Raw genomic sequence first — 23,736 nt, 5'->3', positions numbered from 1 at the left:
TGCTAATATTCTTAATAAGCAATGAAGCTAAAAAATTAAATTATCCTTTAATTTAATTGAACGAACAAAGCAAAATTTACTTATGAATCGGTAAATATAAATCAAAGCACTAACTGGACCAAAACTATTGAAATGATGAATTACGAACAAGTAGTCAATTCACCACTTTGTATTTAATTTTAAAATTATAATGGTCCACACTTTATGTTTTGATTTTGAAAGTTTAATGGTAACTTTGTCCTCACTTGGCAACAGGAAAAAAAATCACACCTTAAAAAATATTCTTTACTCACTAATAGGTCAAACACCATCTAATCAAGAGATTTTAAACTTAATAAGTATATTCTAACAAGTCCTTTGAAGCACACCGTTCGATTGGATTACCTTATGATGCATCCTCGTCTTCCCATAGGATCACACACGAAATATCAACCATCCCTGCAACACTCAATAATTTCCTTTTCCTCAGTATAAATATCAGCGAAGAAAATATAGAAAATACAAAAAAGCTGCAATATTAAATTTCCTTAATTTCGGGAACACAAAAAAGAGGGAAAAAAAGGAAAAAGGAAAATAAAAAGGAAGAAGAAGGTGGTCTATTTCCTTACCAGGTTCCGAGCTGACGTGGTCATTCCCTGTCACTTCTATCCTCCGCTGGCCTTTAAAGCCGAATTCCACGCTCACGAGACCGCATACATCTGTTCATCTTCATCTTCATCTTCATCTGCCCACCATTACAAGATCTTGGGTATGTGTTAGTATCTTCTTCATTGCTGTTCTTCCTATTTTTGTTCAATTTGTGTGGTCTGGTGTATCGCATTATCTCTTCAGATTCAGGTGCCTTTTTTTTTTTGTAATATTTATATTTTTATAACAATGTCTTGTTTCTGGCGCGAATTTGTGATTGTCTCCGAAACTTTTGGGTTTGCAGCACTTTTGTGTGGGTTTTTCCTTTGCATTTCTATTGTTGATGAGGTCTGATTTTAGGGTTCTTTTTGGGTGTTAGTTTATTATCAAGATTTTATGTGCTGATATTGCGAAATTTGGGCTTTCGACACTTCCATTGTCCCAAACAGCTTGGATTTCCTTAATATTTGTAGTTCTAATGATGTTCTAGTTCACCTTTTCCTGTACGAATTTTGGGAAACTCTGGGCTTTCAACATATTTTCTTCCCATTGCTAAAAAAATTGGTCTTTCTTTACATCTATCTTTTTTAATGATGTGCGATTTTTATTTCCATTTTTTGGTTGTGAATTTATTTATTTTTGGACGTGATTTGTGTACTGATATTTGGGAAATTTGGGCTTTGGATGCTTATTCATAGTTTTCCCCGATTACCCGAAGAGCTTGGGTTTTCCGTTTTCCCTCTGCTTATTTTTCCCTCAGATTTAAGTGTCTGAATAAACTATGATTAACTACGATCTGATCTATTCATGTTAGAACGAACATCTTGTTTTTCTCCGTTTGTCGGTTTGGTGCATTTTGTATGTGCAGGATATTTTTTCTTCAAGTTGTATTTTTTTTTGCTTCTCCAGGTATTTTTGCGATTCTATAGCAAATCATATACAGTTACTTTTCATTTGCTCTGTTCCTAGATCTCTATTTTTTCTCCCTGAAGTTGTTTCACCCCACGCGTGCTGAGACTGGTCAGCATCTTTGAATGTGTTTTTTCTTAGCTGCCTCTCTCTCTCTCTCTCTCTCTCTCTCTCTCACACACACACACACACACACACACACACACACACACACACACACACACACACACACACGCTTGCGCACACACACACACACATACACACTAAGTGAAAAGTGAAAACAGTGCTTGTAGTTATTGTGTTGTTCTTGGAACTGAATTTGTTTTACCATTCCATAAGGATTTAAGTGGCTACGCAAGCTTCTGATCTGATAGAGGTTTTCAGGTGACTCTTTTTTTGTAGATCTGGTTTGTGTGCCTCTTTCAGCTTTTAAGGGGCTTAAGGCTTGTTTGGAACTTGAAAACTTGAAGGAAAGGAAAGAAAAGTTTGAAGAAATTCGTTTATTCTTGTTTGGCTATAAGGAAAATGAGAAAGAATATACCAATGAAAAAAATTATTTTACATATATTTTACCATTGGGTTTCCTAAATTTTCAACTATTTTGAAAAGATATTCATTCTTTGTAGTATTTATGATAAAGAGAAAAAATGCAATCGAAAATTGATTTTCTTTTTGACTTCCTCTCATTTCCCTTTCCATGACTAAATCCTTGAGTCTGAACTGAACCCAAGAAATTTCTGTGATTTGTAATCTTATTTTCTCCTGAAGTCCCACTCTCTCTGTGCTTAAGGTTAAATTGTAATGAAATGTAGAAATGCTGAGATCTATCCTTCCAATTCATTTATTGGTTTGTTTGCTATATTCTATTATCTACTACTATAAATATTTAATTCTTCAGTTTTGAGTTTCTAAAAGATAATGTGTCATGCTTGTATCATTGTATAAAAACCTAACAAAGCCAAGATGAAAGAAAGGGGAGTTTTAAGAAAAATGTTTAGTTTGTTTTTTAAGCATTTGGTACTGATCAGCAGCAGTTAGGTGCTGTTTGGTGGAAGACTCCTGTTGAATCCAAACGAGCATGCTAAGTTTTTCATTTTGTGATTGGACAGTGAAATTACTTTTGTATTATTGCAAGATTCTTTTTTTGACTATAAATTTATTAAAACCAATTTCAGTTATTTCTGGATTTTTTTTTTCTATTTTCTGCTTATTATCTATTGCAGGTGATTAAAAACTTTGATAGGATGGAAACTACAGGGGGATAAACTGTTGAAGTTCTATGGCCTTGACTGGTGAAGCTCCATTTATTTATTTATGTATTTTCCATTTTGTATTTTGTTTTCATCGACTATCTAGTTGCTCTATGCACTAACTTAACAGGTTGGGGGGGGGGGTCTCTCTGATTTTCCATTTTGTTTTTTCATTTATAGATATCTGGGCAATGTTTGGGGAAAACAATTTTGGGTGCACAGAAAGAGGTGGTAATCTGCAGGCAACACTAAAGGAAAACTACTCTAAGGGCAGAACTTCTGGAATGGCACTTGAATCAGATTGGATAAAACATAGAAAATCATCAGTGTATACTGTTCAAGTGATCCGTTCTACAACATCTTTCATTCCTTGGACTTGTAAAATCCCTATGGGTGATGGGTATCACGAATTTCTGTAGTCAATTCTGTTGTTCCGAGTATTGGTATTTGCGTCTGAGGGATACGGCTGATCAAATATGAGAATTGAGTACATTTCTCAATATCTATGCAGCTGCTCAGTATAGAGAATGCTTGGTTTTGAGGGTGGAAAGAAGAGATTTGCAGTTTCAAATATGTGTTTCTCTAATTCTGTCCAGAAAGATGCACTGTTTTGTTCAAAAAGCAGTTGTTGTTCAGGTCTACAGGTCACTAATGAATTCGTTGAGTCTTACAATCCAATTTTACCTGGGCTGCCTGATGATGTGGCAAAATATTGCCTTGCCCTTGCTCCTCGTTCTAACTTCCCAGCTATGGGTGCCGTATGCAAGAAATGGAGATCGTTTATTCGGAGCAAAGAATTCATCACTGTGCGAAAACTGGCTGGTGTGCTTGAGGAATGGCTCTATGTCTTGACTCTGGATGACGAAGAAAAGGAGAGCCACTGGGAGGTTTTAGATTGTTTGGGACACGGGCATAAGGTTCTTTCACCAATGCCTGGCCCAATGAAGACTGGTTTTGGGGTGGTGGTTCTCAATGGAAAGCTTCTTGTCATGGCTGGCTTTTCAGTGGATGATGGGACTACCTCTGCCTCGGCTGATGTTTACCAATATGACTCTTGCCTCAACAGGTATAATTCTCTATTGGATTTTCTTAGAAGGTTTTTTGTTGTGCTTCTTAATTGGTTGATTAACCTCAACCTGCGAAAATAGATTTTAGTTGGTTCTGAAGGATTGCATATGTTGCTTTGAGAGATTTGTGATGCTATGCAGTGCTATGAGTTCATAAAATTCCAAATATGTTCTTTTTGATCATGGATAAACTCCTTACTGGAACATGCCTCTCCCTGGGTCAAATTTGAATTGGTGTTTCCAGTTGAAATAGGCACCAAAAAGGAAGCCAAAAATTGCAACTGCCCAGAGCAGTTGTTAAGATGTACCTAACTTTGCTTCACATTTAATTTACCAGAGCACTTGAAGCATAGCACAATGCCCATCCCTTCCTCCTCCCACTTCACCCCCCCCCCCCCCACCCCCACCCCCACCCCAACACACACACACACATCGAGCACCGCTAACCACTCCAGAGTTTTTGCATAAATCTACTGTTCTTCAAAGGTTCCTGACAGATGGTTCCAAATATTTTCATGGCTTTAAAGAAATAAGTTTGTTAGACAGTTGGATACTTTACCATATTATTTTGCTTCCTTATCATGTTTTGTCTACTTTTAAAAATTTAATTGTAAAATTTGAATTTTGCTGCATGCTTTTAACATAATGAGTGATTTATTTAGGTTTACCTCCTGTTTGCTTGTTGATAAAGTGAAAAAGTATGATTCTTTTTTTCTGTTGGGGGGGAGGGGTGTTGGAATGGCTTTTTAGTTTTATCTTGCTTGCTAAGTTTAGTTTTTCTTGTGTGGTTGCTATACTTGGCATTATAGTCATATTTTTTTTCTTACCTTAAGTGTAGGACTAAATAATCATTCAATTGGAAGCCACTTTCACAAGGAGCATTTTTTTTTTTTTGAAAAAAAATAATTGATATGTATTGTCACTATTGAATAGGCTCATCTTAGAATCAACTTGACAAGTGTTCTTGTTTTCTCCCTGTATAATTAAAAAGAAGGCATATGTGGAACAAAAGTAAATCAATTTGGGTTTGCACTGGTTTGGATGGTATTGTTTCTGAAACCCCAAGCCCCATCAACCTCAGTTTTGGTGAAAACTCAGAACCAAACTTGAGGTATATGCAGTGCCAAAACACATTAACCACGGTTGGCTTGGTTGAATTTGTTGGTTCTTTGGTTCAGTGTTGAATTTGGTGCGTATTTTTCTTCATACTCCAATGAAAAATAACCATACTGCTTTCCCTTGTCAATATCTAAAAGACAGTTTGCTTTAACAATGTAAAGTTCTGTCTTCTCACAATTCTTTGTTCATTTTGACTAAAAGCAAACTCCCTCTCTCCCCCGTTATTTGTTAACCCTGTAATCTGTCCTACGTATTTGCAGCTGGAGCAAACTAGCAAACATGAATGTGGGCCGCTATGACTTTGCTTGTGCTGAAGTTAATGGCATGGTTTATGCAGTGGGGGGCTATGGAGTTGATGGTGATAGCCTTTCTAGTGTTGAGGTGTACAATCCCGATGCTGACAAATGGACCCTAATAGAGAGCCTTCGCCGTCCCAGGTGGGGCTGTTTTGCTTGTGGGTTTGAGGGAAAGCTCTATGTAATGGGTGGAAGGTCGAGCTTTACAATTGGAAATTCAAGGTTTGTTGACGTATACAACCCCGAGAGACACACCTGGTGTGAAATGAAGAACGGCTGTGTAATGGTCACTGCTCATGCTGTGCTGGGAAAGAAGCTCTTCTGTATGGAGTGGAAGAACCAGCGGAAACTGGCCATTTTCAACCCTGAGGACAACTCGTGGAAGATGATTCCTGTTCCACTGACTGGAAGCTCTTGTATTGGGTTTCGGTTCGGGATTTTGGATGGAAAGCTTTTGCTGTTCTCCCAGGAGGTGGATCCTGGCTACCGAACCCTACTCTATGATCCGGATGCAGCCCCTGGTTCAGAGTGGCAGACTTCCGAGATCAAGCCGTCTGGGTTGTGCTTATGCAGCGTGACAATCAAAGCTTGAGAGGCATGTTTTCTGATAGTTGGACATCTTTTTGTACTCTGCAATGTTATTGTAATACTTGCTGAGCCTTGTTGCATTGACCGAGTTAGGATGGTTTGGTTTGGTTTGGTTTGACTTTCAGTTGATTGGAGTAGCAGGTTTTGTACCTAATCTGCGTTTGTTTGGTTTTAGTAGTTAATTAATTTCACTGGATTTTGGTTCAGCTTCTTCTCCCATTCTTTTCTTTTGTGGCCTTTTTAGCTTTTTTAGTTCACTTGATTACATACAGAATCTAGGTAATTCCGCACTGTTGGACTGTTTCTTTATTTTGAAAATTTTGCTGAGTTCATCGAAGTAAATAGGTAAGCACCAAGGAGTAGAAGTGATTAAACATAAGAAAAATCTGCAAAAATGGAAAAATAGTGAGTACACTTTACCTCTAATGCAATTTTACCTTCTGTGAAACTAGGAAATGTTTTTGACAAACAAAAACTTATTACAAAAACACACGTGTTTGGAAAAGAGGGAGTGCCAGGGTAATGTGATGAATTTTTAAAAAATGAAATCTGGATTTTTATAAAAGCTTAGATCATGTTTTCATTTCTATTTTATTTTAAAGACCAAGCATATGAATTTTTTATTTAGAATTTATTTTTAAAACTATTTTCAAATTATATTTCAAAATTATTTTGAAATAAAAATAAAAAAATCTTATAAAAATTGAAATTTCATGTTTTATCCTTTATAAAAAAAATGAAAGCTATTTTTATTTCTATTTATGTTCCTAAAAACAAGCTATATTTTCATTAAAATTTTAAAGCAAATTTCATAAATAAGAAGTGAATTTATGATTCTTAATTTGTCAAATAATTTGTTTGGAACTTTTTCTCTCATTTTTTATGAATAGTTATTCGCAAGTTCAAATTGACATAACATGAAATCTATTAGTCTAAAAGTGCCGTGGAGAGCAATAAAACTGTATAGATCACCAAATTGATGCCAATGAGTAAAATGTCCTTGTGCTTTAGGACCCTATAATAATGAGAAAGAATGTGCCAAATTATTAGTAGGAATATAAACTACGATAATTAAGAAATTACAATTTTTTAAATAGGAACTGGTCAATTGGATATTTCATGAAGTTACAAAGATTTCGTGGTATATAATTTTGAGCCATCTAAAAAAAAAGTTTAGTATTTAATACTTATTAATAAAGGGAGTATTATAATGGTCTTAATTTGATTTCTCATTTTCTTCGCAGCCCTTCCTTTTTTTTAAAAATATATAAAATTTTATATTTTTATCTTGATATTTTGATTTTGATTTTATTTATTATAGTTTGATCGACCATTAATCACATAATATAATAACTTCTTTTAATTATTTTAAAAACAGATATATAAATTCTTATTTAATATTTTTCAAAGCATTTATTATTATTATTATTATTATTGCACTCTTTAAATGAACCCAAAATCCCAAACTGGTTCCTCAAACATAGAAGCAGTTAAAAGACGATTCAGTGAGGACTGGAGAAGACTCGAGCGCATCACTCAGAGAGCTTCGAAAGTTCAAAACCCAGAAAAATGGCGGCCTCGTCATAACCCACGTTCTCAACCCTCAGAGTCATCATCATCTGCGGCCACAATGTTCGGAGCTCAGGCGCCTTCCTCCGCCTTTGGCACTCCCTCCTCCACCCCGGCCTTCGGCACGCCCTCCTCCACCCCGGCCTTCGGCACTCCGTCGACGCCGTCTTTCGCCACCGGATTCGGTTCCTCCCTCTTCTCCACCCCGTTCTCTCAGCAACAACAACCGCAGCAACAGCAGCAGACTCCGTCGTTTCAGCAGCCAAGTGCCGGCGGCTTTGGCTCCCAGACGCCATTCGCGGCACCGCCACAGTCGTCTCTTTTTGCTCAGTCCACTCCTCTCTCGCTCCCGAACGCGCAGTTGACCACTCAGATGGCCCCCGTTGCTCCCCTCCCTTTTTCTCTTGCCGATCGCGATATTCAGGTAGGCATTTCTTCTTCTGGTTCGAACCCTAACCCAACCGAATCTAGATCTCTTCTTATGTTTCTATATGAGTTTTTCACGTTTTTGTTTCTTAATTATGCGTGTTAGGCAATTGTTGATGCTTACAAGGACGAGCCAGGAAACCCTAAGTATGCTTTCAAGGTTCGTTTATCTTATTCTCATTGAAAGACTTTGGATGCATTGAATTAGAGCTGATGTACTGCGTTATAAAATTAATGACGAAACAAAATTTTACCTTATAACCTTTAATTTTTCTCAATTTTCAATCGCATTTGAGTAAATTTTCATTCTTAGTTTTATTTGACGTAATGAGAAAATAGAACAGATGATTGATTTCTATCTTATGTTCTTTTCCTTTCCTTTTCTCTGCGCAACCTATTTAGGTGATTGGAGGGTTAGTGATATTTAACGCTTTGTTTTGGCAGCATTTGTTGTTTAGTGTGACTGAGCCACAGTATAGGGTGAAACCTGCTGGCGTATCAGATGTGAGTACTGCTTTTAGTATCTCTCTCTCTCTCTCTCTCTCTCTCTCTCTCTCTCTCTCTCTCACCACCTCTCTTTGGTCTCCCCAGGTGTGATTTGATTGTGTTTTCAATTGGACATTCGGTTTAATTTTGTTGAAGTATCTATGCTAAGTTTGAGAACATTTGCATTTTCAGATCATGTGGGCAGAGGCTATGGGGAAGCTGGAGGGTATGGAGAGTTCCAATCGGGAACGGTTGTGGCCTCAACTTGTTCAGGGTTTCAAGGATCTTTCACAGCGTCTTAAGGTTTCTCTCTTTTGGAGTACAATATTCAGTTCTCAATGTTATACACTTTCATTGCTCATTTGCAAATTCTGTTAAAGAATTTATTTTTATTTTTATTTTTTATTTTTAAACCATTAGACTAGTGCCTTCAAAAAATTTGGGAACAAAGCATTGCGCATGTGCACATATATGTTTGTGAATTGTCCTTTATGCGCTGTCACACTATTAGAAGAGAATACTTGTGCTCCTGATTAGATGCTCATGGGCTTTGAGTAAATAATGGTGTAAAACGGGTTCTTGTATGTGGATGAGAGACAATGCTACATACAAGTAATGGGATGTACTACAAGTTGTGAAGAGAGGAGAACTGGGCAAGTGTTAGGTGGCAGGAGGATGGTGTATAAAGATGCTGACATTTTTAGAGGGAGAAGTTCTGAGTTAGAGAGGAAGGTTTGTAATGATAGATGAGGGTCAAAAGATCCCCAAATGGGGCGAGAAGGGTGGGATTTATTTATATTTTATAGTACTAATTACTTAGGGGTGCAACTCTTATCCAATGAGAGAGGATCATGGTTGTGTTACGAGGTTTTGGTCAATTGGAAAAGAAGATAATTTTAGTCATTCAATCGTCAACATGGCTGGAAAGAAAAATGAGAAAATGCCACGTGGCGTGGGTGGCACTTGAGCTAGCTAAGAAAGGGTTAAGGGGAGTGGGCTGCCCTTAACGGACACCAGTTCAAGGCCACCAAGCCAAAACCTTCTATAACATCCCAAAATTTGGGATTGATTAGGAGACCCACCACGTGACTGTTGATCAATCTTGACCACACACTGAGGGTCTGATCCTTGCAAAAATTAGGAGATCAAAATTTAGTAAATTAAGCAATTAATATGTGACTGTAGACTGTAATTAACATTATAATTGGACCAAGGTAAAAAAGGGTATTTACAAATGATATTCCTTTAGTATTTCTGGTGAACATTTCATGTTTAATGGATTGGAAACTATTTGGGATTCTGTTGAAGTACCTGCTTTTCACCAAACACTTGATTGATGATTTTTATGTTATGAATTCATCATTCTTGTTTTGATGTAGCAGCTAATGCATAATTTTGAAGTTTGTGAAAGTCAGTTTTAGATTAGTATCAATGAGCTAGGAGTCATGTCCATGGGAATGCAAAAAATGTGGATTGTAAAATTTTAAATGAAATTAAAAAAAATAATACCTATAGAATAAGGAAAAATTAGGCAGTGCTCCCTTAGATGCATGAATCACTAGCATGTTTAAATTAGAAGCGGGGAATCTTTTATTGTAACTATTGAATAATCATTGGTTGAAACTTTATGTTTGTTCGTAGCAATTCATAGATAAAATGAAAAAAAAAGGACTTCTGCCTCCAGGTTTGTTAAATTTTCAACTAGTGTATTCCTAAAATCTTGAAAAAAGAGAATTTAGGTGTAAGAAATTTGTAGGAATGATGAAACTCAAGAAAGAAAATTGGTTGGAGAATCCAGTCCATTTGGAAATTGGTGAATGTAGGTTAACATTGGATAAATTTCAAGATCACTAGGAACCAATATTACATTTTAGACAAAGTCTAAGGGGTGTATGGTGTTTATTATAATATTGGTATGTAACATTACATGCAAGTATTGTGATAGATTCTATTACAAGTCAAGTAGAGATATTGTGAGAAAGGTACATTCAGACTCGATAAGATGAGAGAAGGGAAGCTTAATGGGTTTTTGGAGCTGCACAGCTGAATGAGTAGATTGATGGAAGGCGGAATATTGCTCAATGAAATATTCAATGCCTTTCTTCATTTCCCCTATATTTTATTTATCTTTGTTTAAGATTCCAGTGGGGGTCGCTAATAGGTTAGAGAGGATTAGGAGGGATTTTTTTGGGTTAGGGATTGGTGAGAGGAGGGTTCATCTTGTGATTTGGATTGTTGTTTGTAGGTCAAAGGAGGAGGAGGAGGAATTGGGTCTTGGCATGGGGGCCATCAAAAGTAAATTTGATCTACAGGACAATGGATGGGATGCTAGTTACATTGGGAACTCTTGGAAAATTCATTTCACAGGTATCTCCTTTCCTTTTTTGTTGCATCAAATATAAAGTGGAAGATGGTTGTTGGGTTTGGTTTTGGTTTTGGAAGCTATGATAAACACTTTTATTCAAGTGCTTATTTTGAGTGATACGTGCTATAAACTCTTTTTTTTTTAAGTGCTGAAAAGTACTTTTACTGGAAAACGTACTTATAAAAAAAAATACTTATCCGAAAGTAGTTTGGGATTACTTATCAAAGAGATTTTTTCAAAGAAATAAAAAATAAAAAAAAATCTTATTTTCCTAAAAAAAGTAGTTTGACAAAGTACTTTGTCACATAAGTACTCATTTAAGTGTAAACCAGACACTACTTTTTGACACGAGTACTTAAAGTACTTTTCAGAATAAGTACTTATTTTTTAAGACGTTCCAAACAGGGGCCAATCCCTCCTTTCCTCGTTATTCATGACACGGAGGTCTCTTGGGAGTTCAAACTTTTGTAGAAACCTTAAAATGATAGGGAGAAAAGGAGGTGCTTTCCTCTATTTTACATTTGTTGGCTTCTTTAAAGTACTCATGAGGGGATATTAGAGCATTGTATGTGGAAAATCCTGGGGTTTATTCATGTAAACCATTTCACTCTCATCTTAGCTGTTCTCGTTATTCTTTCCCTCTTGGTAATCGGTTGTGGAGAGCTACCTTTGAAGTAAAGGCATTTGTATGGATTGCCATTCTTAATGTAGCTAACACCAACAAATGTGTTGCAGATTCGTAGCCCATTCACAGCTCTTTCCTCTTATATTTGTGTTATATCTTGTGATAATAATGACAAATGCGTGTTTACTTCTTTGTTCTGCGGCTTTTTAATTTTATTAGATAATGTTGGATTTTTCCGTAGACTTTGGAGGAGTTCTTCTTAGTTGATTCTTTTGGCTTTGGGCGACAGAAGGCCAAGGTTTTGTGGCAGTCTGCTGTTTATGTAATTATTTTGGTTGTTTGGTTGGTGAGGTATGATCAAATATTTTAGTGGTTTGGTTGGAGGTATGATAAAACTTTTTTCGTGATTGAGCCTGATCTTTGGCTCTTATTTGGGAAAGGTCTGTGTTTTTGGCTTCAATGAGGGTGTTTCCTTCTGGTTGGTTTGGTAATATGGCTTTCTCTGATTTTCAGCGCACAGCTACCTGGTCGCTGCGCCCTGCAACCCCATGTATGTACTGATTTGTGGGTCAATAGTGTCAGATCCATAGTTAATAGAGTATGCTAACACCTTAGCGATCCATGTATTGGTACGAACATTCCAAAACGTTGAACATCTTAGTTCTAGAACCCTAAATATAACAATCTTTAGTTCAATATTTTTCACATAACATAAATTTTTAGTAGTGAAAAGTGGGGAATCATCATATTTTAATTCTATTTCTGTCTTTATTAATCTATTTCTCAACACAAAATCTCTTCTACATTTAGAAACAGTCAACATCCTCTCCAAAATATTCAAATGCCATTACATTTTTTCACCAATATATCTATTTATGTATACCCCTAACATTCCACATTTTAGAGCATGTGCTGTACTGCAATCCTGTTCCTGTTCCTGTTCCAGAAACCAGAATGTTCCATGTTCTAGGTGACATTGGTGGATCCCTGCCATTTACCTGAAAGTGGCAACCCGTATTTTTTTACCATTTTCAAATAAAAAATAGATGAAAATATTTGAAGATTTCAAAATGATACAAAAATATTTGCAAATTGATACAAAAATATTTGCTGTTGCTGCAAAACCTGCCACAGAGAGAGAGAGAGAGAGAGAGAGAGAGAGAGAGAGAGAAGAGGGCTTCTTGCTGCTACAATGGTGGATTTGAACAGCCCAGGAGAGAGAGATGTTTGAGACTTTGAGTGACCAAGGATTTTATTTGAGTATAGGTAATTATGAATTTTTACTTTTGTATATTAACTTGTATATTTAAACTTTAGAGAGTCTAAAAACTTAGTAAAAAAAAAACTAACACATTAATTGACATTAAGAGAAGTAATTAATTTACTAAAATTTTTGTTTTTCATTTATAATTTATATAATTTATTTGAGTAAGAATAATAGTAATTTAGTTATATTTCTCTCATTGAAATTGTGTAAAAAAATATGAAATTGTAGAAAAATATTTTTGGTAATTATTAGTAAGTACATTTTTTAAAATATATATGTATATATGAAAATTATCGATAATATATTTTTTATATATTTTACTATGTTGAGATATATATATATATATATATATATATATATATATATATATTTTAAAGAGTTGTTGATATATCTATATTAAAAAATTTGGTTTTTCATTATCCTTGTCATTTATATATATATATATATATATATATATATATATATATATATGTTATTGTCAAAATTTGTCTAAGAGAATTTGGATCAGTCACAACCTCAATCACTTGCCAAAAATGAAGGAAAAATGGCTTGGAGGGCTCACGGTATACTTCAGGGGGTAATTAGGGAATTTGGAAGGATTATATGATTGCAATAGTAAAAGAATGAGTGTCAATGAGATGCCTTACCTTTCTTATGGGATCCTTTTTATAGGCATTCGGGATACCTTCTTATTAATTTTCTTAGTAATGGATATTTATTTGGATTGCAGGGGTTACAAATGGACATTTTATTAAGGAGTAAAAGTTGAGGTGCTATTCCCTTGCTTTAATTAATGGATGATACCTCTTTTGTAACATCTCTTGATGTTTTTTCCTTTCTTGGTCTTTTATAAGTTAATGCTGAGTTTAATACTGGGGTCTCTTTTTTTCGATTATATCAGTTGTCCCCATACTCTTGAATCTTAGAGTTACCTTTTTGGCTCCAGAGTATATTGCATTTACTACAAGTCCTTTCATTATCATGAGTTTCAGATTAAGTCATATTCTTTGCTTTTACCTGGATGAATTAAGGTGAAATGGGTTTTGAATTACCTTCTTTTACCTAGACCAATTATCATGAGAGTTGCTTGCTTTTGGTCTGAGCCAATCTCAATTAAATGGCTTCATTCGAGCCATTTTTGAAGGCCTGAGCAACTTTATTAATTACATGACATCATCCGAGCCGCAATAAACATAAACGACTTCATTTGAGCTGCAGTCAATGTAAATGGCTTCAACGGAGCCGTTTTTAATGATCTGAGTAGCGTTTCTGATATAAGCGGCTTCACTCGAGCCGCATTTAAAATTTCAAGTTTCTCATGTAAATAGCTTGACCTGAGCCGAAGATTGAGCTGATCTTTGATCAAGCAACTTTTCTAAAAGAACCTTTTGGTTCGAATTGCTTTTCCTTTTTGTTGAGTAGGTCTTTCAGCCGCACTTATGAACCCTTCGGTGAAGCAATTTTATTCATTTTTCACTGAGCAACTCTTTTGGTCGGCAATACTATGACTCATAAGCAGTGCTCATTAGATGGACCATATTTTTGGTGAGTAGAGCTCGTTTCTTTATGTCTCATGAGCTGTGCACATTAGATGGACGTTTTAGGGCCTTATGAGTAGTGCTTATCAAATGGGCCATATTTTTGGCCAGTAGATCTCGTTTCTTGATGCCTTATAAGTTGTGCACATCAGATGAGAATTTTTGGGCCAATATTTTGCCGAACAGAGCTTGCCTTTTTTTTTTTTTTTAATTTTTAATTTTTAATTTTTATTTTATGCCTTATGAGCGGTACTCATTAGATGGACATTTTTAAGACTTGTGAGTGGTGCTCATTAGATGGACCAATATTTTGGCGAGCAAATCTCGTCTCTTATTGCCTTATGAGCGGTGCTCATTAGATGGACATTTTTGGATCTCATAAACGGTACTAATCAGATGGGCCAATAATCTGGTGAGCTGGACTCGTCTCATGTTGCCTCATGAGTGGTGCTCATCGGATGAACATTCCAACAAGTGGGCCTACTTGGCTCGTTGAGTTAATCTTACAGTCCTTGTAGGCTATTACTTGTTTGCATTCAAATATTAATATATATATATATATATATATATGTATGTATGTATGTATTGTAATATTATAATAAAGTTACATTGAATTCATCTGATATAGATTGATCGCAAACCTTTATCATTTTTTTAAGTTCAATTTTTTTTTTTGAATTTATCCTCAAATGACAATTAGCATTGTTCATCAACGCCAACGCTATTGGTATCCTCAAGACCGTGATTATTTCATATTGGATTTGAAATCTTCAAAATCGATTCTTGATGCGTTGGTGATTTATTGTTTGGTGATATATTCAATAGAAGCATTCTCAGATTTTGTTATGAATAATCGTTCTCTATTGCAGAAGCACTCCAAATATTTTTTCCATCATTTTCTAAAAGACTATAAATTGCTCCATTGATATTATTTGACCCTGTAAAGAGACATTGGGTTGTGTTGATTGAATTGATAATGGTGAATGATCTTTGAAAGGATGCTAGGAACTGAAATTATGAGATGTAGTCTTGATCGTTATTAGAAAAGAATGGAAGAAATATTTGGAGTGCTTCTACAAGAAAGAAGGATTATTCAGAATAGAATATGGGAATGATTCTTTTGGGTATGTCACCAAAAGGTAAATTACCAATGCATCAAGTATTGATTTTAAAGATTTTAGATCCGATAAGGAAGAACTATGGTTTTGATGATGCCAATAGCATTGGCATTAATGAATGACGCTCGTTGTCATTTGAGGATAAATTCTAAAAAAAAAATAATCAACTTGAAAAAATGATGGAGGTTTGTGATTAGTCTATATTATGATATATGTATATATATATATATATATAAAATATTTGGATGCAGGCAAGTAATAACCTACAAGGACTATAAGATTGATCCAATAAGCTAGATAGGCCTGCTTGCTGGAATGCCCATCTTATGAGCACCACTTATGAGGCAACAAGAGACGAGTGTAGAGTGTTGTTCTCCAAAATATTGGCCCATCTGATAAGCACCACTCATGTGACTTAAAAATGTCCATTTTATGAGTAACACTCATGAGGCAACAAGAGACTAACTTTGCTTGACAGAATATTGGCCCATTTGATGAGCACCGCTAATGAGACATAAAAAGGGCGAGCTCTACTCACTAGAATATTGGCCCATCTGATGAGCACTGTTCATGAAGCCCAAAAATGCCCATCTTATTAGCTCACGAGGCATCAAGAAGTGAGTTCTGTTCATAAAAAATATGACCATTTGATGAGCATTGCTCACGAGGCCTTACAATGGCCATATGATAACTAAAGCTCACGAGGCATCAAGAAATGAGCTCTGCTCACCAAAAATATGGTTCATCTGATCAGCACCACTCCTAGGGCCCTCCAAACACTCACTTGATGAGCACTCACTACTCACGAGTCATAGTATTGCTTGACCAAAAGAATTGCTCAGTGAAAATGAATAAAACTGCTAAGCTAAAGGGTTCATGAAGGCAAAGCAATTCGAACAAAAGGCTTTTTTAGAAAAGCTGCTTGATCAAAGTTTAACTTAATCTTTAGCTCAAGTCAAGCCGTTTACATGAGAAATCAACTCAAATTTTGAAATGCGGCTCGAATGAAGCCGCCCATATTGAGAACACTGTTATGATCATTAAAAGCGGCTCGGTTGAAGCTATTTACATTGATTGCCGCTTGGATGAAGTAGTGTATTGAGAATGCAGGTCGGATCAAGAAAACGGCTTGGTTGAAGTTGTTTATGTTGGTTGTGGCTTGGATGAAGCCGTGTAATTAAGAAGGCTGCTTAGGCCTTAAAAAATGGATCGAATGAAGTCATCTTGTTGAGAAAAGTGCTTGGACTATTTGAGATCGGTTCAAACCAAAAGCAAGTGGCTCTCATGATAATTGGTCTAGGTAAAAGAAGGTAACTCAGAACCCATTTCACTTTAATTCGTCTAGGTAAAAGCAAAGATTATGACTTAATCAGAATCTCATGATAAGGAAAGGACTTCTAGAAAATGCAATATACTCAGGCAAAAAAGGTAACTCTAAAGACTCGAGAGTAGGGGGGCAACTGATACAATAACAACAATAGCAACATACCAAACCTTAAGTCCCACTAGGTGGGGTTGGCTACATGAATATTTTTTCGCCAACTTGTGCGATCAAGAATAATTTCCTTCGACAAATTTAGGCTTATTAAATCCTTACTATGTCATTCCAAGTTACTTTAGGTCTATTCCTACCCTTTATACTGCCCCTTATAGTAACTATATCACATTTCCTTACTGATGTACTATGTGACCTGTGTTGTAAGTGTTTAAACCATCCGAATCGTTCCTTCGTTATCTTATCTTATCTCCCACAAGAGCTACATCTAACTTACTGCGAATATGTTCATTTTTTAATTTATCTTTTAGTGTTATACTACTCATTCATTCTAAAAACTTACTTCTTAATTTTAAGGGTATTCTACAATCACAAAGCATAGTCAAATAACTTCTCCATTTTACCCAGCTTGCTTTACATCTATGTATTACATTTTCTTCAATTTCTCCTTCAGCTTACATAATAGATCCAAGGTATTGAAATCTACTAGTGATATTGATTTTTTCATCATCAAGCTTAACTTTGTCTCCAATATTCCTCCTATTATTACTAAAATTACATTTCATATAATCTATCCTATTTTTACATATCCTAAAGCCTTTGGATTCTAAAGTTTCTTTCCATAATTGTAACTTAGATTTTACTCCATCCTTAGTTTCATCAATCATGACAATATCATTTGCAAATAACATATAGCATGGAACCTCATTTTGGATATTCTAGTCAATTCACCCATCATTAAAGTAAAAAGATAAGGGCTTAAAGTAGATCCTTGATGTACTCCTATTGTGATTGGAAATTCTCTAGTCTTTTCACCTATACTTCTAACACTAGTCATTACTCCATTATACATATCCTTAATGACATCAGTATACCTATTACATACACCTTTGTTTTTCTAAAACCTACTATAAAACTTCCATAGGGTCCCTATCATACGTTTTCTCTAAGTTAATAAATACAATATGAAAGTCCCTCTTCTTTTTCCTGAACTTTTTCATTAATCTTTTTAAAAGATATATAGCTTCTATAGTAGATCTTGCAAGAACAAAACCAAATTGATTTTCTAGGACTTTGGTTTCTAACTTTTTTTCAACTACTGTTTCCCATAGTTTTATTATATGACTCATAAATTTAATTTCCACGATAGTTATTATAATTTTGAATATCTCCTTTATTCTTGTATATATGTATTAACTTGCTTTTCCTCCATTCGTATGTCATTTTCTTAGTTTTTATAATTATGTTAAATAAATTAGTTAACCACATAATTCCGTTATCACCTAAGCACTTCCAAACTTCAGTTGGGATGTTATCTGGTCCTATAGTTTTGTTCATTTTTCAACTTTTTAAGTGCAAACTTTAATTTATTAATTCTAATATTGCGAATAAATCTTATATTTTTAGTCTTTTCATCGTTTATCAATAAAGTTTAAGCTTTATGCTTGATTTTCATTAAATAGCTTACTAAAGTAACTTCGCTATCTTTCTTTTATGTTTTCTTCCTTAACCAAGACAATATCATCCTCGCGTTTTATACATTTTACATTACCTAAGTCCTTACTCTTTCTTTCTATAGCTCTAGCAAGTTTAAATGTCTTTTTCCCTTTATTTTGTATCTAATCTAGCATACAAATTATTAAATGATATATGTTTAGCTTTACTAACGGCCTTGTTTACATCTTTTCTCGCCTCTTTATATTTTTCCATGTTTCTACATTTTTTCCATGCTTTATACCAAATTTGTTTTGTATTTATAGCTTCTTGGACACTTGAGCCTACCACCAACTTTATTTGCTATTTGGGAATTTTCCTCTTGATGTACCTAAAATCTGTTTTGCTTTCTTTTTAATAGAGCTAGCTATCCTACTCCAAAGAGTGTTTGGGTTTACGTTCTATAGTCCAATCGCCATCTTTGATAATTTTATCTTTAAATTTTAGGGTAAAAAACACTTACACTGATTTATTTTACTTTTCTCTTTCATTTCTTGATACATGTATCTAACAAAACTCTATGTTGTGTGGTTAAACTTTCACTTGGGATAACTTTACAATCCTTACATAATAAAAATCTACTTGAGTTTTATTTTGTACTTTTGAGGGTTATTAAGTATTCTTCTCTCTTATTAAAGCAAGTATTCAATGTAGTAAAATCATATGGCATAGCAAAGTTTAAGATTATCTTCCTAGGCTCATTGTTGTCTCCATATCCATATCCTCTCATAACCTTTATTGTCTCTTCTAACGTGTCCATTCATATATGCTCTTATGAATATTTTCTCAGTCCCTGATGTACCATGTATAATTTTATCCATATCTTCTCAAAACTGTCTCTTAAGGTTTTTTGTTAAGCCTACTTGAGGTGCATAAGCACTAATGACATTTATTATCTCTTTGCCTAAGACCATATTGATTTTTATAATTTTATTTCCTACTCTTTTGACATCTACAACGCGATCCTATGACTATCTTGATTTTTATAATTCTATCTTTTACTCTTTTGACATATACAACGCTATCTTTTAAGTTTTTGCCTACAATAATTCCTATCCCATTCTTATGTTTTTCATTTCTAGTGTGGCAAAGTTTAAATCCTAATCATTCAATTTCTCTAGCTTTCTCCTCCATCTATTTAGTTTCTTGAAGGTAGATTAGATGACTTTTTCTTCTAATCATTGTGTGCACGATTTCCATGCTTTTACTTGTAAGTGTCCTTATATTTGAAGTTGCTAATCTAATCCTAGTCTCCTAACCTAACTTCTTTACCCGTCATGTCTAGAATGATGCGGGATCCCTTGCATATTTGACACCGTACCTACGCGCTGACATGGCGGGTCACTTCAAGGCAACAACCTAGCCCACCTTCGCCCACTTTTTGATACGCTTGGATGGTATAAGTGCAATGCGTCGCTTGTAGGGGATGTCCTAATGAATAATCAGTAAGGATTCATATCATAGTGATCTGACACAACCCTCCTCCTTTATGTTGGCTCTCAGCTACTTAACACAACCCTCCTCCTTTACTCAGACAAGGGACTGGTTGTATATGAAAAGATTAGTACATTAAGTGCATCGCAGGTGGAGTTTAGGGGGGCAACTGATATAACCTAAAAAAAGAGACCTAGCATTAAACTCAGCATTAACTTGCAAAAGACCAAAAAAGAAAAAGAGATCAAGAGATGTTACAAAAGAGGTAGCATCCATTAATTAAAGCAAGGGAATAGCACCTCAAACTTTACTCCCTAATAAAATGTTCATTTGTAACTCCTGCAATCCAAATAAATATCCATTAATAGGGAAATTAATGAGGAGGTATCCCGAATGTCTAAAAAAGGTACTCCATGAGAAAGGTGAGGCATCTCATTGACACCTATTCTCTTACTGTTGCAATCATATAATCCTTCAAATTCATTAACTTAGGCATTGCAGTGACCCTTTGGAATACACCCTGGGTCCTCTAAGTTATTTTCCCTTCATTCTTGGCAGGTGATTGAGGTCGTTATTGATCCAAATTCTCCCGAACAAATTTTGGCAGCAACAATATTTACACACACACACACACACAACATCTATTAGGAGCGTGCAGCATGCATCTCCTTTCCTGCATGCTCCAATTTTCACCCTACACCTCATCATCTCAAGCTTAAAATCCAACCATCCATTCTTCACCCAATCTTTATGCGTATCTGCAACATGTGACCCGAAAGTTGCTCATCATCCATCAGCAAAAACAATCCTCCAATCTGCAACTTCTGAACCTAGAAGAGTTTGTTTTGCAGTGGAATTCTATAATCAGGGCAAAGATCCGGGTGTTGACTTGCATGTGAATTGACTCGAACTGGGTGGCTCCTAGCTGGACAGTATGCCTGGATTCCAGCGAGTTTGACAGTGGTGTGAAGGGATTCCGTTGCTGGGAGGAGGTGGGCAATGAGGTTCTTGCCGGAGGTGGCAAGGATCTCGTTACTAATGGTGATGTGGTTGATAATGGTTTTGCGGTAGAATGGAGCAGTGTTGGTGGCGGGGAGCAAGGCGAGGGCCAGAATGTTGTTGGTGGCGGAGACGATGACAGTGATGCCAGTGTCGGAGAAGGCTCGGAGGATGTCACTTGGCGCCCAAGATCTTTATTTTGTAGATGAAGCTTTGGACGGCGACGACGGCAGGAGGAGGTGGTTGGTGAGTTGATGGTGGATGATGAGAAATTTTGGGTTCTGGGTTGCAGATGCAAATGAGATGTAGGTGAAGAATGTCTTGGATTTTATGTTGATGTGCAGGGTGAAAATTGGAGCGCGCAGAAAGAGATGCACACTGATAGGTGTTTTATATATACGAGGCAGTAGAGTTATTTTTGTAACTGTGCTTATGTATAAACTATGAACTATGACGCAATTATTTTTTCTTATATTCAATATTCTATCCTAGGTAGATAGTTCAAAATTTAGTGTGATCTGACATAGCACACCTACTACTCAACCCAATTAAGTGGTTCATGCATACCACATTCCAAAATGGCGTACCAACTAAGTCTATTCCCTCAAGAACAGGTATCTCTTCAGCAGCGTACTGAAAAATGCACTGTGCTGTAGGTAACTATGATTCAGCGGGATTGGTTGGCCTTTTTACACTTTTTGGTTTCTTTGTTTTGTATTAGTATTTCTTTTCATTTTTATTTAGTGAAGGGAGTATTTATCATCCTCTACATATTCTCCTATACTCTTCTAATGACTCCCCCCCCCCCCCCCCGGCAACTGTATATCTATCTATCATTCCATCTATGTATCCATTTATCCATCTTTCTATCTGTACTCAATTAAGCCCTGAGAAAGAGCAGATCGAAAGGATGTGACATGATTTTGTTAATCAGAATTGTATGGTTGACATTTTCTGATCAAATGGCCAGCTGAAACCCATTTCATCTTTTTGAGTGTTGCAGAGGGAATGATGCAAGTACTTTGTCTTGTGATCACATTGTTGATTGTTGGGCCATGGGCTTTTGTGTTCTTGCATGGAGGAGGATAAGAGTTGTTTTTTTTTTTTTTTCCTGGGGGGGGGGGGTGTTGGTTGTAAATGAAGCAAACTGCATTATTCTAATATTGAGCTGGTTAATATGATAAACAAGACAGTTGCTGCCATTTTTCTTATATTTTAATTATTGGAGAAGCTTTTGTTTTTGATTCTTTTTTCTATATTTGGACATCATGAAGAAATGAAATTATTTCATTTTGTTTTTGTTTTCTCCCTGTACTTTGAAGGTTTTAGGCTATCCTCTAGCAATGAAGTTTTTATTTGCCTCCTCCCCCTATGGTAGAACAAAGAGGGAGATGAAAAAATGATTTGTTATGAAGTCATAAAATTAAGAGGATTTATTTTTTCTTTGGGTAGATTTTGATGCCATATGTTGATGCAGCTTCAAGATGAGGTTTTTCTTTCAGATGCTGAGCGGTTGCGAATGACCCAAAGCAATGTGAAGTTGGTACTCTCTCTCTCTCTCTCTCTCTCTCTCTCTCTCTCTCTGCATGGTGGATTTAGTTTGCCCAAAATCTTATTAAATTTTGATTTCAGCTTCAAAGACACTTCCAAGCTGACACTCTTCCTTGGATTCAAAGAATGAGACAGAAAGAGCAAGGTCTTCAAAGGCGTCTCCTAAGGGTGGGACACTATCTGGCATTATACTAAAGAAACTATATGAATTGTGAAGAATAATGATTCATTTGTCCAGTAATTTGGTTGTGTCCAGCATGGTCTGGCAATAGTCACTATACTTGGAACAGTGAGTTCTGTATAATTATTGTGGGATAAACCCCTGCCCTGCATTCTGCTTGAAGGGAGTTACTTGTTCTGTAGCCATTTGCTTGTGTCATTACCTAAACCAGTCTAGGATATGACTGCACGAGGCTGGACACTGGGTTTGTTGTCTGGCATCCTAGAAAATTCTCCAGTTATGCATACATTTGGTGCTAGTTTACATCTTTTGACATTCATGCTTGTGTGATAAAAAATAGGTGATGAGAATAGTGGAGGCATTGGAAAACAAGGGGTATCGATTGCCATTAATGAAAGGAGAAGCTGAATTGGCTGAGAAGTTGGCTGCAATAACTAGACAGGTTGATGCTCTTTTCCGCTATTTTTATTTTTTAAATTAAATTTTTTTTATTATACTGCTTACAAATGGACCTCGTCAGTTGAAAGGGTCCGGAGCAGAGCTTTCCAAGAGGGTTCAAAATCTGCTCACTGTATATCGATTTCATGCTGGTGCAATTGGTGGTGGGAGTTCTGTTTATCTTCCAGGTTCAACTAAAATACATGAACAGAGTCTCACTGACATGCAAGAGGTGAGAGCTCAGCACTTACTATCACATTAATTTTTTGTTGAAGTGTAGTACTTTGTCTAGCACAAATAAAAAAAAAAAAAAAAAAAAAGTTAAAACAGCATTAACTATTCAAAATATGCTAATGGCTCATATTATGCCAATGGGCATAGTTATACAGCATGGTAAAACATTAAATGCATGCTTAGTCCACAAGTGTTTCTTTATATCTTTTTCATATTTTATGGTTGGGGTTCAGGTCTTACAACAGCAGACAGAGGCCATTGCAAGGCTTGGGAATGTTTTGAAGCGAGATATCAGGGACATGGAGATTATAATGTCGGAGGATATTGAAATGAGAGAAGATGCAAGTTGAGCCATTCTGATTGGACAAGCATTTTCATCTGTTCATGAAGCTGTATTTTTTTTTTTTTATGTATTTTCATTTGTACTAAAAAGGAAATCATCAATTACAGATGACTGTTGGCTTCTCCAGAAGTTGGCTAAAGGTCATTTTTTTGGCTGGTCTGAGCATTTGTAGCGGCTACGTTGACCTTGAATACAATTCTGTGTCAGCTTTACTTTTTTCGGAACTGCAACTTTTTTCTTGGGTCGTATTATTATGTTGGATTTTACCTCTTGTGCCGAGAGAAGCTAGTACATTTAGAAGATGCAATGGTTACCCT

The 23,736-nt window shown here is 35.8% G+C and overlaps 2 protein-coding genes across 3 annotated transcripts; both read left to right on the top strand.

Annotated features, from left to right (window-relative positions):
- Positions 1–500: 500 nt before the first annotated feature.
- On the top strand, positions 501–6,062 carry LOC131144734 (F-box/kelch-repeat protein At1g67480). 2 transcript variants are annotated; one of them, XM_058093573.1, is made up of 4 exons: positions 501–748; positions 2,760–2,828; positions 2,967–3,852; positions 5,233–6,062. In XM_058093573.1, the coding sequence occupies exons 3-4, from the start codon at positions 3,314–3,316 to the stop codon at positions 5,858–5,860; spliced, it is 1,167 nt and encodes a 388-aa protein (XP_057949556.1). In that variant the 5' UTR covers positions 501–748; positions 2,760–2,828; positions 2,967–3,313; the 3' UTR covers positions 5,861–6,062. The 2 variants fall into 2 exon arrangements, with proteins under 2 accessions (XP_057949556.1, XP_057949557.1); XM_058093574.1 differs by having other exon boundaries at positions 698–837.
- A 97-nt stretch (positions 6,063–6,159) lies between these two features.
- On the top strand, positions 6,160–23,643 carry LOC131144733 (nuclear pore complex protein NUP54). Its single transcript, XM_058093571.1, has 9 exons — positions 6,160–7,849; positions 7,958–8,011; positions 8,296–8,355; positions 8,530–8,640; positions 22,150–22,215; positions 22,305–22,391; positions 22,745–22,846; positions 22,925–23,074; positions 23,310–23,643. The coding sequence occupies exons 1-9, from the start codon at positions 7,304–7,306 to the stop codon at positions 23,424–23,426; spliced, it is 1,293 nt and encodes a 430-aa protein (XP_057949554.1). The 5' UTR covers positions 6,160–7,303; the 3' UTR covers positions 23,427–23,643.
- Positions 23,644–23,736: the final 93 nt, after the last annotated feature.

The sequence above is a fragment of the Malania oleifera genome, chromosome 12, assembly GCF_029873635.1.
Source record: "Malania oleifera isolate guangnan ecotype guangnan chromosome 12, ASM2987363v1, whole genome shotgun sequence".
Taxonomy (NCBI): domain Eukaryota; kingdom Viridiplantae; phylum Streptophyta; class Magnoliopsida; order Santalales; family Ximeniaceae; genus Malania; species Malania oleifera.
The sequence above is the reverse complement of the archived record's forward strand: the minus strand, read 5'-3'. Positions and strand labels throughout refer to the sequence as shown.